We start from the raw sequence: 15,033 nt of genomic DNA, 5'->3' as shown, positions 1-15,033 counted from the left end.
CGTCCGGAGAAATTTACCACTTCAGCTGCTCCTGCAGATCCCTCTCCGCATCTTTCTCTCCCTGTTGCTTACGGGCCACCTGCCCTACGATGCACGTCGCCACCTCCCCTAGGGTCCCACATGTCCGTGGAGAAAGATTCCTGCAGCAGCAAGGACAAAGTTGCTCTCACCATTCAGCTGCGAAACTCCTACCTCTTCCCTCAACCAGCCACCCTTTCCTGGCAAGGCCCCATTTGGCTGCCCTGGGCTGTGGAGAGGGCCCTGGCATTGGGCTCTAAGCCAGGTCAGACTTCCTTCGACTTCCCAGGGCTCTGTAAACAACCCCATAGCTCAGGGGCTGGCTTCCTTGACCCACAGGTGCCTCAGCACCACTCCACTACCCCAGGCCTTAGCTGCAGCTGCTGCACACTTACCGCTTAGGGGGAACAGGGCTGTCCTCCTGGGTTCTGGGTGGCTCTTCTTCATCCTCGTCCCACTCCCCCATCATTCTCTCTATGAGGTCAAGGCTCGACTGCTCTGATTCGCTCTCAGACAGAGAGCTGGAAGTTTCCTCCTCAGAGGAAGAGGATTCCTGCACAGGAATTACACTCATTACAATAGCCCCGCAGCGCTGTGCTGGTACTTCCCAGCATGCAGCTCCCTCCCACCGTCCCAGGCACCCTCCAGACCACTTCTGCCAGGGACCCCAGGGGGACTGGGAAAACAACCAGCACAAGGCCATCGGTGCGCTCCCAGGATCATGTCCCAGCACTACCGGGGTTTTCTTAAAACTCCCTGTTGGTCTCTCTTGCTCAGCAAAGGCAGCAGTCCCCCACACTGCAGTGCTGCAGCAATAGTGCTACTATGGTTGAGTGCTAGAATCACAGAACTGTCTAGGTTGGAAGAGACCTCCAGATCATCGAGTCCAACCTCTGACCTAACACTAACACCTTGCAGTCTCAGTTTCCCGGTGGGGAAGTGCTCCTTTAGTGCACAAATTCAAAGTACCTCGGTTGTTGGCGTCTCTACTTCTCTATTGATTTCCGATTTGCTTAGTTCTGGGCTACGTGGCTTGGGTTGTTTCTGTTTGTCCTCCTGCAGCTCTTTGTTCTTATTTTCCTCATAAACCAAGAAATTCTGAATGTGTTTTGGAAGCGTCTCCTCAATCTTAAAGCACTTTTTCTGGAGTATAAGCAAAATGCAAACACAGGCAGTTAGTAATGCTGTAGAAGGAGGGCTGGGGTGTCTCCCCCCTTCCTGCACTCTCTTCCACCCTCACTCAGTCTTCTGCCCTTCTGTCAGCTCAGGGTTGCTCCCATGCTCCTGCAGGCTCAACCAAAGAGTCACCTGAAGAGCCCTTCAAAAATGTCCGTGCAAGCTAAGCGATCATGGGGCTGGAAGCAACCTGACAGCTGGCTATCCCACCCGGGCAAGCCATGCAGTGATATTGCCATCGGAAGCATCCCTGGGTAAGCTCTTTGGGTGTGTTTCAGGAAGATCATGGGAGCAAAAAGCATCTTCTCAAATGACACAGTAAAGGGCTTCTCTTCAATTAAGCACCCAAAGAAACAACTCAGTGGTCACATGAAGGCACAAGTCAAGAATGTTCTGTGAATCAGTGTCCACTGAGTGATGCTGTTCTACAGTTCAGTAAGACATACTTTCTGCAGCAGTCCATGCCACGTACCTCTTTCCTCTGCAAAATAGTTTTGGAAATAAAGTCTACCATCCTGGGAGTCACTTGAGGAATTACTTTCTTTTCCTCATCCTCTTTCTTTTCCTTCACAGAACTCCCCTGGATGGCCGGAAGCTTACTGCAAAGACACAAGGGGACAAGGTGACAAGAGTGTGGGAGGAGCTGGTTTTGCATTGTCTGCTTCCAAGTGGTGCATCTGCTTCTACTGCAAAAGGCTGAAGAGCCCCTGAATGCTTGATCTGGTCTCTGTCACGTCTCTCCGAGAGCTTGAAACAGCCTGGGTGGTTGAGAACCAGCCCAAACCAACACTCGATAGTGTCCAAAAGATGCTAGGAGAACACCTGCACTCTTCCACCATCGCTCCTGGGGAAGTCTCTTCAGACTCGAGACACTGTGCTCATTGCAGTCTGAGGGAAGGCAAAACCTCCCAATCCTGCAAGGAGCTGTTTCCATTAGTTACCCAGCTAAGAAATGATGCTGCAAGATGCTTGCCATGCAGCAAGAAATCTCAAGGTAGTGGGAGATGGGATAGCTGCACTTTGAGCTCGTACAGCTTCTGCATCCAGGAGAAACTGCGCTCCTACATGGGCAAGAGCAGGGCAGCACCCTCATTTGTCTCTCCAGGAGTCTCACCTGGCATGACGCTCTGTCTTCTGAGCTTTCTGTCTGCTCCCTGACTTTACTGTCAGGGCAGGTAACCTCTCTGGAGAAAGTGTTGCTCGACGAAGGAGGCGCTTCTTGGGAAGATCCTCTGGAAAGAAGAAAGGAGACAACTTCAGTAAACCAACTCTGTTGTTGTGGTAATAGTGTGCCAATTCTGCCCCAGTTCCAGCAAGAATGACATGCAGATCAGCTCAAGCCTGTGGCAACACCATTGGCAGGGGCCATTTTTGTCGCTGCGGAGCCATGTTTCCTGAGATCTCGTAGGCCTTTTCGGACACTCTCTTTCTCCATCTCTTTCTTCCTGGCTATAGTGCACCGTTGTTCCCTGGGGAATACCATTTTGATGCCCTAATCTCCACCATGTGCTGAAATGGGGGACTGTCTGGGAGATGCCCATGCCCTCAAACAGTCGTTCTGGGGTGGGGAATCGCTTAGGACCAGAGGAGACAGCTCTTGCATCTGTTGATCGGTCCCACGCACACGCATTTACTACAGAGGCACGCTCACAACAGAGGCAGTGTTTGTGAGGCATCTGAGAGCATGGAAGGAAGCTGAGTCAGAGTTTTCCGGGGTTTGCAGCACAGGCCGGGTAGTGGAGGCTACAGGAAAGTTGTCCTTCAGCACTCGCAGTGGACATTTGTGGTGCAGGGCTGTCCCGCAACCTTGTTCCACAATGGCTTGCTCGAGCTTTCCCACCATGGGATGGAATCACAGGAGGTGTCTCAGGCTTTTTCAGGCACTCTGTGGTAACCTCTGCTCTAATCACTTCCAGACAAGAAGGAAGGCATCCTACACTCCCTACAAGTAACCCATGGGTCCCTTACCTTTCTTGCCTCTCTCTCCTCCTTTTGTCTGGTCTTCTTCTTTGCTGGGCTTCACTTGTCCTCCCAGACTCACTTTCCTGTCTTCTTTGATGGGCTTCACTTGCCCTCTCAGACTCACTGTCCTTTGTTCTTTGCTGGGCTTCACTTGACCTCCCAGACTCACTGTCCTTTGTTCTTTGATGGGCTTCACTTGACCTGCCAGACTCACTGTCCTTTGTTCTTTGCTGGGCTTCACTTGACCTCCCAGACTCACTGTCCTGTCTTCTTTGCTGGGCTTCTCTTGCCCTCTCAGACTCACTGTCCTTTGTTCTTTGCTGGGCTTCACTTGACCTCCCAGACTCACTGTTGTTTGTTCTTTGATGGGCTTCACTTGCCCTCTCAGACTCTCTGTCCTTTGTTCTTTGCTGGGCTTCACTTGTCCTCCCAGACTCACTGTCCTGTCTTCTTTGCTGGGCTTCACTTTCCCTCTCAGAATCTCTGTCGTTTGTTCTTTGCTGGGCTTCCCTTGCCCTCTCAGACTCACTGTCCTGTCTTCTTTGATGGGCTTCACTTGCCCTCTCAGACTCACTGTCCTTTGTTCTTTGATGGGCTTCACTTGCCCTCTCAGACTCACTGTCCTAGTTGGCTTCTTAAACACTGTCTCGTGCTTGTACCTGGAAGGAAGAGGGAGGAACCATGATGAAGATAGGGCACTGTGCCAATGTTCTCCTGTCCTTGTTGTGAGCATGGCTGACCTCGCAATAATCCTGCCTGCTGCTTCAGGGGAAAAACTTATTCCTCTCTAACTCATACCACTATCCAACACATAGCTACCTCTAACTCATAGCTCACAAAGCAACGTGGAACCCCACCAGACTCAAGCTCCCTTTTGGACATGGAACTGTTCCTCCTCTAGCCCGTGGGCCCAAGCGGAAGGCAATCTCGCTCACAGGGGAAAAGAAACAGTGGGAGAATACTGATGGAGAACGAGCTCAAAAAACTCTCTTTGTCTATAGCAGCACTGTCATCTAAAGCACTTCTGCTGTCCCACGTTTCTCCACAGAGCTCCCTGCAAAGCAGTCCTCCCAGCACTGAAGAGTACCATCACAAGCACAATCCACAGGGCCCAGCAAGGCAGCCCTCCCCCCAGGCATGAGCTGAGAAGCCGATCTCTTTCTCTGCTGAGAGCAGCAGGAACAAGCATACTCACATTGGAAAGACAATGACATGTCCAGAAGTGGTCTGAGAAGCAGCAGTGTCCAGGTGAGAGATGACAGAATTGTTCATCTCTGGCATCTGCAATAGAGACAAACAAGTAATGGGTGATGGGGACACTGGCAAGGGCTGGCTGCTTGGTCCACCTTAGCGCCACCGAGAGCTGCCTAAGGGCTCCAGCCTCAGCAAGCCTCGCTCTGCCTGCACCTCCACTCCCTGCCCAAGCACTGGGCTGCGCGGTGATCCCCACTGACATGCTGGCCTTTTGCCAAAAAGCAAGGCCTCTCTCGGGGAGATCTCTTGCAGAGCCAGGCCACTGCCTGCAAAGGAAGTGCTCTACAGGGCCTGCTTTCCTGCAGACCACGAGGAGCCCAAATGGCTGAAGAAGCACGACAGGCCAGGAGAAAGCAGCCACACAGTCCCTGGAAGGCATTTCAGAAGAACCATGGGTAGAGCTGGGAAAATGAAAATCCTACCATGAGAAGAGCTTCCAAGGTATTTGTTGTCCCATTCAGCTTTTTCAGAAAGTCTTCATAGAATTTCATTTTAACATCCTTGCCCTCGATGATCAGCATGCCAATGTCTCTCCAAAGGAAGGCGATGTTCTGCCTGTCCTCTATGCAGACACGGAAGAGACGTGTGCTCCTTTCTATGCAAAGCCGCACTAAGCTCTCAGAAATATTGTTTTCTGAGGCGACCTGAGCATACGGCAGTTCCTCAAAATGCACGTGGCCTGGAAAACAAGGGAAGAGGAACACGCGCTCTTAGAGAGATGCTAAGCTGGTTAAAATCAAAGGTCAGAACTGGCAGGAAGATCCTTGTCCGCAGGTTTTGGTGAGGAAAAAGGTGCTAGGACCCACAGCAAGCTGAATGGTGCCAGGCCACGGTAGCCTTGTCCACATGCAGTGTGCTCCTAATCATTAGACAGGAACACTCCCAACCACAGACCCAAGTTCCTGGTGCCACGGAGGGTCCTCGGGTAGCTGTGGCAGTGGAAGCAGCAACTGGAAGTTACAGGCCTTGTGGACAGGGGGTTTTGGAACGAGCTGCATTTTGCAAGCTTTTTCTGCTTGCAAAGAGGTGTTGAGAGCCAAGAAGAGCTCTGGCATTTGCCTGTACGAGGCCTACTACAGCAGAAGGTGGGAGGAAGAGTTGAAACACCATGGGGCAAGAAGACACGTTTCCAGTAAAACTGGAATAAAACCTGTTGTTGAAGCAGGTCAAAGAGAGTGAACTGTTATGCTGCACTGTCATCTGGGGATTATTTAAAACACTCAGAGAGACTGGTTCTGTTCCACACCAGGCACGCTTTGACAAGCTTTTCCCTGGTTGCGCCAGGAGTTTGGTACTTGGCTGCGTCACCAATGGACAGCAGAGCACAGCTCTCATATTCTGCTGCAAGGGCAAACACCACTTTCAGTCCTCAGTCTTCCTACCTGGAACGTCTATGTAGTCGTATCGAAGGTCATTGTTGTACACAATAGCCTTAGCCAGATGAAACACGGGTCTCTCAACAGTCACGATGTCCTTTTCCTGGTTGGCCACTTGCTCTGTGACAACTGTGAATGTTCCAAGACCAGGAATGTGGACAGCCTGAAACAGAAGAGGGTGGATGAGAAGAAGCTTTGCAGGGACAAAGAGATGACTTGCCAGAGAGCAGGGAAGGTGCTTTGTTCCCTATCCACACCTGAGATACAACTGAGCAAGACGGGTTCCTTGGAGAGCTGGGAGAAGATGTGGACGGCCTGGACTTTTCCCTCTCACCCCCTGTCCCCAAGGAGGAACCAGGAAGTGCAGGAAAAGCCGACACACGTCCTTTGGCTCACTAAGATACCAGGGGGCTTCCCACACTTGGAACTCCCCTTGGAGTAGTACCCCGGCCCAGTTCGGTAATCAGCTCTGGCAATGGGGGACTCAGGAAGCCCCAGGAAAAGTCCATCCCTTTTTCTGAAATCTGGGCCTGGACCTCACAGTGCATCTGAATTGACAGCGGAGCTAGTCCGTGGCCCAGCAGTGCATTACTGAGGCCTTCTGGGGCATTGGTCCTGCTTCCAAAGGAGGGAAGAATAACTGCTCTTGAAGACAAAGTGCTCTCATTGCTTCATGGAACATCAGGGTGTGAGGGAAGAAGAGGCAAGTCTCACCTGGTGGAGAGCCAGCTGTTGACTCAGGTAATGGGATGTGCTGGCCCAAATCTTAGCAATCTCTGGAAAACCAAGGAAAACACACGTCAAGCTCTCCGACAGCAACATCAAAGCCACTCAGCACACTGCTATCCAAGGACTGATGCATTTCTAATGTACACTCTACAGGTGTCTTCTCTAGAGCCCAGCAGAGGCAGCAGGACTCCTCAGGCTGCCCCAAAGAGGGCTCCTTGCCTTTCAGGTGCAGCTTTCCAGGAGTGACCCATCCCCAAGGCCAACCTGGCAGTGGACTGTCACACCACTGAGGGCACGGTGCTGTGTACTCTAGGAGGCTCAGGGCAGGCCCTGGTGTCTCCCCAGCAGGGAGCAGCTTCCCCATGTCCCCTGTGTATTGACAGGTGTCAGCAAAAATATGCTCAAAAAAGGAGGGACATATCAGAGAGCACAGAACTCAATTGTCTCACATAAGGTGTCCCAAACGCAAAGCTTAAAAGGATGTTACAATTTGGCAGAGGAGAGAATTGGGGAACATATGTAGGCTGCTTCCTCGAGGCATTCCTGTGTGATATGGTGGTTTTACTCAGGTGGGAAGCCAAGCTCCACTCTCTCACTCCCCCTCCTCAAAAGGATAGTGGTAGTAAATATGATGCAAAATGTTCAAGAATTGAGATAAGGATGGGGAGATTGCTCAACAATTATTGTGATGGGCAAAACAGAGTCAGAGCAGGGAGGTAAGTTTTATTGCTTGTTACTAACAAGTTACTGAACTGAGAAATAAAGGAAAGAAACCAAAAACGCCTTCCACCCGTTCACTCTTTTCTACCTCCTCCCCATGAATGGTGCAGGGAAACAGAGAAATGGTGGTTGTGGTCAGTCTGTAGCACTTTGTCTCTGATGCTCCTTCTCAGTCACTCTCTTCCCCTACTCCAATGTGGGGTCAGTCCCATGGGAGGCAGTCCTTCCCAAACTGATCCTATGTGGGCTTCCCACAGGCAGAATCTCTTCAAGAACTGCTCCAGATATGGCTCAGTACCACAGGGTCCATCCATCAGGAGAACACTGCTCCAACCTGGGTCCCCTACAAGCTACATCTCCCCCCAGACTCCCTTATCCTGTGTGAACCCCTCTCCACTGGCTGTGGCTCGGGCCCGGAATCTGTTCCGGCGGGGGTCCTCTACAGGCTGCAGCTTACAGGAGGCAGCTTCTGGAGTCTTCTCACACAAGCCACCACTAGGGCCCCCTGCTAACAAAACCTTGACATGGATACCCACTACATGTGGCTTTGAGGCTGCTCAAGAGATCTGTATTTGCTGTAATTTCTCTATTGTGTGCTCTTTAACTGAAGTGAATGGGGCAAAATTATCCTCAGTCAGGGCATTCTACTTTTGCCACTGCTCTTTTCAAGTTAACTGTTTTGTACAAGTACTACTCTTTTGATCTGCTTGTGGCAGTGACAAGTGGCAGAAAATTTCTCATTTATTTGGGGCAAAAACAATTTAATTAGAGAGTTTGATATGCTGTGGATGTTGTGGCAATAAAACTTTCATAAGGAATGATTATCTCAATAAAAATAGGTATATCTTTTATATTTAAGATTCTACTCTATCAACTGAATCTTCTGCAGTTGCATACAATTGTCCTGCTCTAGCGTATCTCCCCCAGTCTTTTCCTTCTAGTCATGGAAGTGGACAGAGGAGCTTTAACACATGAGTATATGCAGATATATGTGCAGCTTCCCCACGTCGCACCTCCCAGCACAGTGATGCTGCACAGCCCACAGACCCCTCCAATTCTTCCAGCCAGCCAGGAGCTCAGGGTGGGCAGTGCCCACTGCCAGGCAAGGAGCAACCCTCAGGACTGGCAACTTCTGTCTGGGGTGCCGTAGGGAACACAGGGGCTGGGTCAGTAAAAAAGCCCCAGAGCCCCAGCTGCCAAGTCAGTCCCTCAGCCCTACGGCATGGTCAAGCAGGCCCTTTCCTGCAGACACCAGGCCTTCGCAGCCACCCCCACTGGCCTCAGGGGCTCCACACCAGTTTTCAGAGATGTCATTGACCCTGACAGCCCTCGTGAAATGGGGTCTTACCAGAATTTATGAGATTCTCAATTGTTGGAGGCATGCAAGGCGCAGGGAAGTATTTTGCCATCTTAGTTCTATCCCTGCTGTAGCCTCTCGCACCACCTTCTCCTCACTGCAAAACAGCTCCTCCGAAGCAGAGCAGTGGCAAGAGCAACTCTCTGGAGAGTGCCTCGAGTCCCCTCAGCCTCTCAGAGACAAGTGGGAGGACATGTGGCGACCCCAGGTTGAAAGGTGGCAGTCACCATTGTGAGGTAGGAATGTCGCACTATGACGTCACACCGTGTCACGGAGGGGCTGCAGTGACCCTGGCCGGGCACTGCCCAGGGTGACTCCATAGCAGGTAGGGGCTGCAGGGGGCATATGGGGGAGCTGCCTCCACCTCACTGTCTCCTGACCATGAGGGCTTTCCCCAGGCCATAACTGCTCATGGCCTGTAATTGCTGGTGGGTTTCTTTACCCAAAACCAAAAACCAGAAAGCAGGCTAGACCCACACAGACGTGACAAGAGAGACATGGAGACAATGAGAAGAAAGAAGCCTCCCAGGCACACTACTTGATGGCCTATGGAGAAACTACAGGCACCACAGGTGGAGCTCTGCTTTCTGTCCTGCAGCCATTTATTCTGCCTGGGCCCAGGAAGCCCCACCAGCTGAACATCTCACCTTTTGAGCACAGACATTGCCTGGTTCAGCCATGGATCTGCTAGCAACATTAAGGGGGATGTTGTGGAAGGGGCCACCTCTCTTTTAACCTGTTCACTGTGACAGTGCCAGGGAGCCCAAGGACCCCTCAGCTGGGACATGCAGGATGAGCAGTGCCACTACCAGCACTGCGGCAGCCCCTGTGCAGCCAGAGCCCCTCCAGACCATGGGGGCAGTGTCTTCCTGCTGCCTGTGGGGGTCCGAGTCCCGCTGCAGCTGCAGCCACTGCCACTGCTGGCCTGGAGCATCTGCAGAGCCCAAGCAGGGTGTGGGTGCCCAGCAGCTTTGGGGTACCTTCCCTCCTGTTGCACAGCCCGCTCTCAAGCCCACTGCTGAGAGCATTGTCCTGACCCAGGTGTCTGGAGAGGAGCTTTTGGAGGTCTGCTCAGCTCCCCTGCGCTCCTCCCGGCCTTTCTGACCAGGACGTATGGAACAAAAGGCCCCTCAGGGACAAGTGGGAGTGAAACTATCTACCTGACTGAAAAAGCTGCCCCCGCAGCACAGCACGGTGCCTGCACAGCTCTGGGTAGCCCTCGTAGAGCTGGCCTGGGCACCACGGAGCACCCTGGCTTTGCAGGCCTCTGGACAGTTTTGACCTGTGAGGGGACTGGTGCCCAGAGCTGCCCCAGGCAAAAGCCTGCTTCTCTTCGTCTTCCTCCTGTTCCCTGCAGTGTCCCTTCCAAAGAGGGATTTGCAGCCACAGCAGGGTATGCGGCCATAGACCAGTGTGTGGAAGTGTGCTGGCCAGCAAGAGCAGAGCTGCAGGCGAGCAGGTACAGCTTTGGCCTCAGGAGAGAGCTGCCCTGGGAGCTAGACTGACAGTCAAGCCCTCCCTCCTCGCTGGCCTTTCCCTGCTCTATCAAAGTTCATCCGCTGCAAAGTGCAGGGTGGACAGCCTCCAAGGAATGACCCAGAGTGCTTTGGAAACAAAGCTTTATGAACGGAAGGAAGTGCAACCATTACCAGTCTGGATGGCCTTGTGATCAGTGGTTTCTAGTCATGGAAATAAAAGAGTTTTACCATGGGAATATATCCAAGGAGTGGTCTTTTTAATCTAGCTCACAACTCAGTGGTTTAGCTTTTTCATGGGGCTGTGATGCTAAAAATGTTTCCATGGACAGCAGAGAATTGCATTTTGACATCTTTTCCCTGGATGATCAGCCTGGCAATCTCCCTCCAAAGGAGGACAGTGTTCTGCATGTCCTTTGTGCAGGCATGGAAGAAATGCGTGGTCCTTTCCACGCAAAGCCACACTGAGCTCTCAGAGACATGGATTCTTGAGGTGATCTAAGCATATGGCAGTTGCTCCAAATGGCGGTAGCCTGAAAAAACAAGGGTAGGAGTGTAATAGAATTGAAAAGCATCTTCTAAATGACACAGTAATGGGCTTCTCCGAAGAAACGTCTCAGCCGTCACATGAAGGCACAGTGAAAAATGTGGTACGAATTTTCGTCAGAGCAAGGCATGATCCTTGCAGCTCTCCATGGCACATACCTCCTTCTTCATCTCAACAGTTTCAGCAATAAAGTCTAATTTGAACATCTTTTCCCTGCATAATCAGCATGGCAATGTATCTCTAAAGGGAGGCAATGTTCTACATGTCCTCTGTGCAGGCACAGAAGAGATGCCTGGTCCTTTCCATGCAAAGCTGCAATTAACTCTCAGAGACACGGATTCCTGAGGTGATCTGAGCATATGGCAGTTGCTCCAAATGGTGGTGATCTGGAAACAAGGGAAGAGAAACTCGTGCCCTTAGAGAGCTGCTAAGCTGGCTGAAATCAAAAGTCAGAATTGGCAGGAAGAAGATCCATAACTGCAGGACCAGGCAGTGAAAAAGGTGCCAGGGTATGGCATTCATGTCCACACGAAGTGTGCCTTTCATCATTAGAAAGGAAGGCACCCACCCACAGACCCAAGCTCTTGGTGCCACATGTGGCCCTCGGACAGCTGTGCCAATGGAATAAGCAATTGGAAATCACAGTCTTGTGGTGAGTGGTCAAGAGCTTTAACATGGTTATATGTCCAAGGAGTAGTCTATTTTCTCTACCTTACAACTCAGTGCTTTAGCATTTTCATGGGGCTGTGATGTCTCATAACAGCTGTCATGAAGTAAGCTTCATGCTCTTCCAATTACATTTTAAAACAGAGAACTCTTACAGTGAGCTTCACTTACAGTCAGGAATGGCACATTGGAAGGACACAAGCATTCCCCTGGATAACCCTGGAGAACTTGACAGAAGGCAGATTGTTCACTGACCTTGCTGAATATTCCTCGTCTTTTTCCCAGTTAAAAGTTCTTTTGAGCGGCAGTGACATCTGGGACATTTGTTCTCAAAAGATTATCTGAAAGGAAAGGAAACATATGGCATCCCAGTCTTCTGTATTAGTCAAAATGGTCTTTCCATCTTCAAGGTCAGAAGACTCATGCAGCAACTATGTCACTGCCCTAACCACAGTCACTCGGGCTATCAGATTTCAAGAAGCAATGGGAGATGTAAGAAGTGATTTTCCTCATTTTCCTGCAGTTTGGCTTTGCCTAAAGCTTTCTGCGCTTTCCCTACACGTGACCTCAATTTGGTATCTCATTGGCCACTATGACACACTATGCTTGGTGAAGCTAATGCCAGCTGTCTCGCATCACCTCCTTGACTCGCACGTGCTTTGACACTGCTTCCAGGAGGATCTGTTTTGTGATCTTTCCTGGCACAGAGGGGAGGTTCACCACTCTGTCGTTCTCCAGGTCCTTCTTTCAGCCCTTTTTAAAAATGACAGTGATGTTTCTTAGTGATATGGTTTAGTGGAGGACTTGTTAGTGTTAGGTCAGAGGTTGGACTCGATGATCTTGAGGTCTCTTCCAACCTTGAAATTCTGTGATTCTGTGATTCTGTTATTCTTTCCCTTTTTTCAGTCACCAGGGACTTCACCTGATTTCCAGGACTTTTCAAAAATTAAGGGGAGACAGCCTTGGCAACTCCATCAGCCAGCTCCCTCACAACCCTGCAATGCATGTCACTGAGCCCCATAGACTAGTACCTGCAGGCCCTCTGCAGCCAGAGCTCCTCTGGACCATCTGGGAAGCGCGTTGCTGCTGCCTGAGGGAGTTAGGGTGCTGCTGCATCTGCGGCGGCTGCCACTGCTGGCATACAGCACTCACAGAGCACAGGCAGGGTGTGGCTGCCCAGCAGCCAGCAGCTTTGGGGTGCCTTCATTCCTGTGTCACAGTGCCCATTCTCAACCTTGATGCTGAGCACATTGTCCCAAGTTCAACACAGACCTCTGTAGTTTTGCATACACAGAGACATGCAGAGCAACACTGCAACTCTGTTCAGGAAAGAAAAGAGGGGAGCTGATGCTGGCTGGAGACAGCAGACCCACGGTCCCTGTGATGCAGTCCCAGACCTTGTGTCCAATCCCATTCCTGAATACCGTGTTGCGGTGCTAATAGGCCTGGCGCTGAGGCAGGCAGGGTCTGGGACCTCGGGCTGAGCAGGTATCGACCCCAAGGGCAAGGCTTCTGAGGGTCCATATTCTGGGAGGGGAAGGATGGACTCTGGCTTGAGAAGGGAGAGCCAAACACGGGATGAACGCGGCTGCCGACCCTTCAGTTTGCAGCTGCTTGAGTCCCACTGGGAAACGTTCTCCCCAGTGCCCTGCGGCTGGAAGGGGCGTCTGTTGTGAGGCCTCCCGCTCCACAGCTGGCTGCTCTCCATGCCACGAGGTCCATCAGGAAAATGCTTTTCTGCACAGTCACTACAGGAGCCCCAGGCACTTACCCAGCTTGACTTCCTCTGCCTTGGCCCAGCAGGGGGTGCAGGCTGGTGACCCATTTGCCAAAGCTGTTGGCAGCTCGGCGCCTCTTCTGCTGACCGATTCCACTGCAGCACTGCCAGCTCACTGCAAGCACACAGCAGGACAAGGTGGTGTGAGCACCTGGAGAGCACTCCCAGACGGGGCTCCCAAGCAGGCCGCCTGCTGGGGCTGCAGAAGGCCGGTGCCAGGAAAAGCCCCTCTTTCCAGCAGGGCTGGGGGAGTGGGAGGAAGGGCACTGCATGGGAGGAAATACTGCCCGCGTCCGGAGAAATTTACCACTTCAGCTGCTCCTGCAGGTCCCTCTCCGCATCTTTCTCTCCCTGTTGCTTACGGGCCACCTGCCCTACGATGCACGTCGCCACCTCCCTTAGGGTCCCACATGTCCGTGAAGAAAGACTCCTGCAGCAGCAAGGACAAAGTTGCTCTTACCATTCAGCTGCGAAACTCCTACCTCTTCCCTCAACCAGCCACCCTTTCCTGGCAAGGCCCCATTTGGCTGCCCTGGGCTGTGGAGAGGGCCCTGGCATTGGGCTCTAAGCCAGGTCAGACTTCCTTCGACTTCCCAGGGCTCTGTAAACAACCTCATAGCTCAGGGGCTGGCTTCCTCGACCCACAGGTGCCTCAGCACCACCCCACTGTCCCAGACAGACCTTGGCTGCAGCTGCTGCACACTTACTGCTTAGGGGGAACGGGGCGGTCATGCTGGTTTCTGGGTGGCTCTTCTTCATCCTTGTTCCTTGGCCCCACCAAGAGCTGCCCAAGGGCTCTGGCCTCAGCATGCCTTGCTCTGCCTGCACATAAGCTCCTTGCCCTGACAGTGGGCTGTGGAATGACCTCCACTGGCTTGCTGGCCTTTTGCCAAAAAGCAAGGCCTCTCTCTGGGAGATCTCTCGCAGAGCCAGGCCACTGCCTGCAAGGGAAGTGCTCTACAGGGCCTGCTTTCCTGCAGACCATGAGGAGCCAAACTGGCTGAAGAAGCACAACAGGCCAGGAGAAAGCAGCCACGCAGTCCCTGGAAGGCACTTCAGAAGAACCATGTGTAGTGCTGGGAAAATGAAAATCCTGCCATGAGAAGAGCTTCCAAAGTATTTGTTGTCCCATTCAGCTTTCTCAGAAAGTCTGCACGGAGTCACATTTTGACCTCTTTCCCATGTGTGATCAGCATGCCAGTCTCTCTCCAAAGGAAGGCACCGTTCTGCATGTCCTCTGTGCAGGCATGGAAGAGATGTGTGGTCCTTTCCACACAAAGCCATACTGCGCTCTCAGAGACATGGATTCCTGAGGCGATCTGAGCATATGGCAATTGCTCCAAATGGTGGTGGCCTGGAAAACAAGGGAAGAGGAACTCTTGCCCTTAGAGAACTTCTATGCTGGCTGAAATCAAAGGTCAGAATTGGCAGGAAGGAGATCCCCAATGGCAGGATGAAGCATGGAAAAAGGTGCCAGGCCACGGCAGTCATGTCTCCACGCAGTGTGCTCCTATTCATTAGAGAGGAACACACTGAACCACAAATCCAAGCTCCTGGTGCCACACGTGGCCCTCGGACAGCTGTGCCAATGGAAGCAGCAACCTTAAATCACAGGTCTGGTGCTCTGTGGTTTGTAGTCATTGAAATGGATACGCTTTAACATGGAAATATATCCAACAAGTAGAATCTGTTCTCTAACTTGCAGAATCAGCTAAGCCTCTGATAGATCTGCTGTCATAAATCCTCTCTCTTGCTGTTTGTGATCTCCACAGGAAAGCCCTTTCACACCTGCCAGTATTCTAAAAATTATATGTCACAGGAGGATCGTAAGGGGGTTCTGGAGGGAACCCTGTGGTGATGCTGAGCCTTTGTGACTCCTTGGAACTTTGTCCATCATAAAGTGGTTAGTTCTGAATTCTTCTGCACCTACAGTTATCAAATAAGCCAGTTCTTATTAAGCTGAGCTCCATTAGTGG

At 51.8% G+C, this 15,033-nt stretch overlaps 1 protein-coding gene and 1 long non-coding RNA gene across 2 annotated transcripts in view; one reads left to right on the top strand and one right to left on the bottom strand.

The window, feature by feature from the left end:
* LOC311433217 overlaps positions 1–15,033 on the top strand; it is a 52,776-nt gene that overhangs the window by 28,410 nt on the left and 9,333 nt on the right. The window lies entirely within an intron of this gene.
* Positions 14–8,260, bottom strand: LOC311431654 (uncharacterized protein; the record flags this gene model as incomplete). Its single annotated transcript, XM_084509428.1, has 8 exons — positions 4,833–8,260; positions 4,352–4,437; positions 3,163–3,815; positions 2,309–2,426; positions 1,616–1,793; positions 988–1,161; positions 414–571; positions 14–140 (listed from the first exon to the last, which is right to left on the bottom strand). Exons 1-8 carry the CDS (start codon positions 4,929–4,931, stop codon positions 14–16), a joined length of 1,593 nt encoding a protein of 530 aa, XP_084365554.1. The 5' UTR covers positions 4,932–8,260.

The sequence above is a fragment of the Aythya ferina genome (assembly GCF_964211825.1).
Source record: "Aythya ferina genome assembly, chromosome: 2".
NCBI classification, from domain to species: domain Eukaryota; kingdom Metazoa; phylum Chordata; class Aves; order Anseriformes; family Anatidae; genus Aythya; species Aythya ferina.
This window is presented reverse-complemented; position numbering and strand designations above follow the sequence as displayed.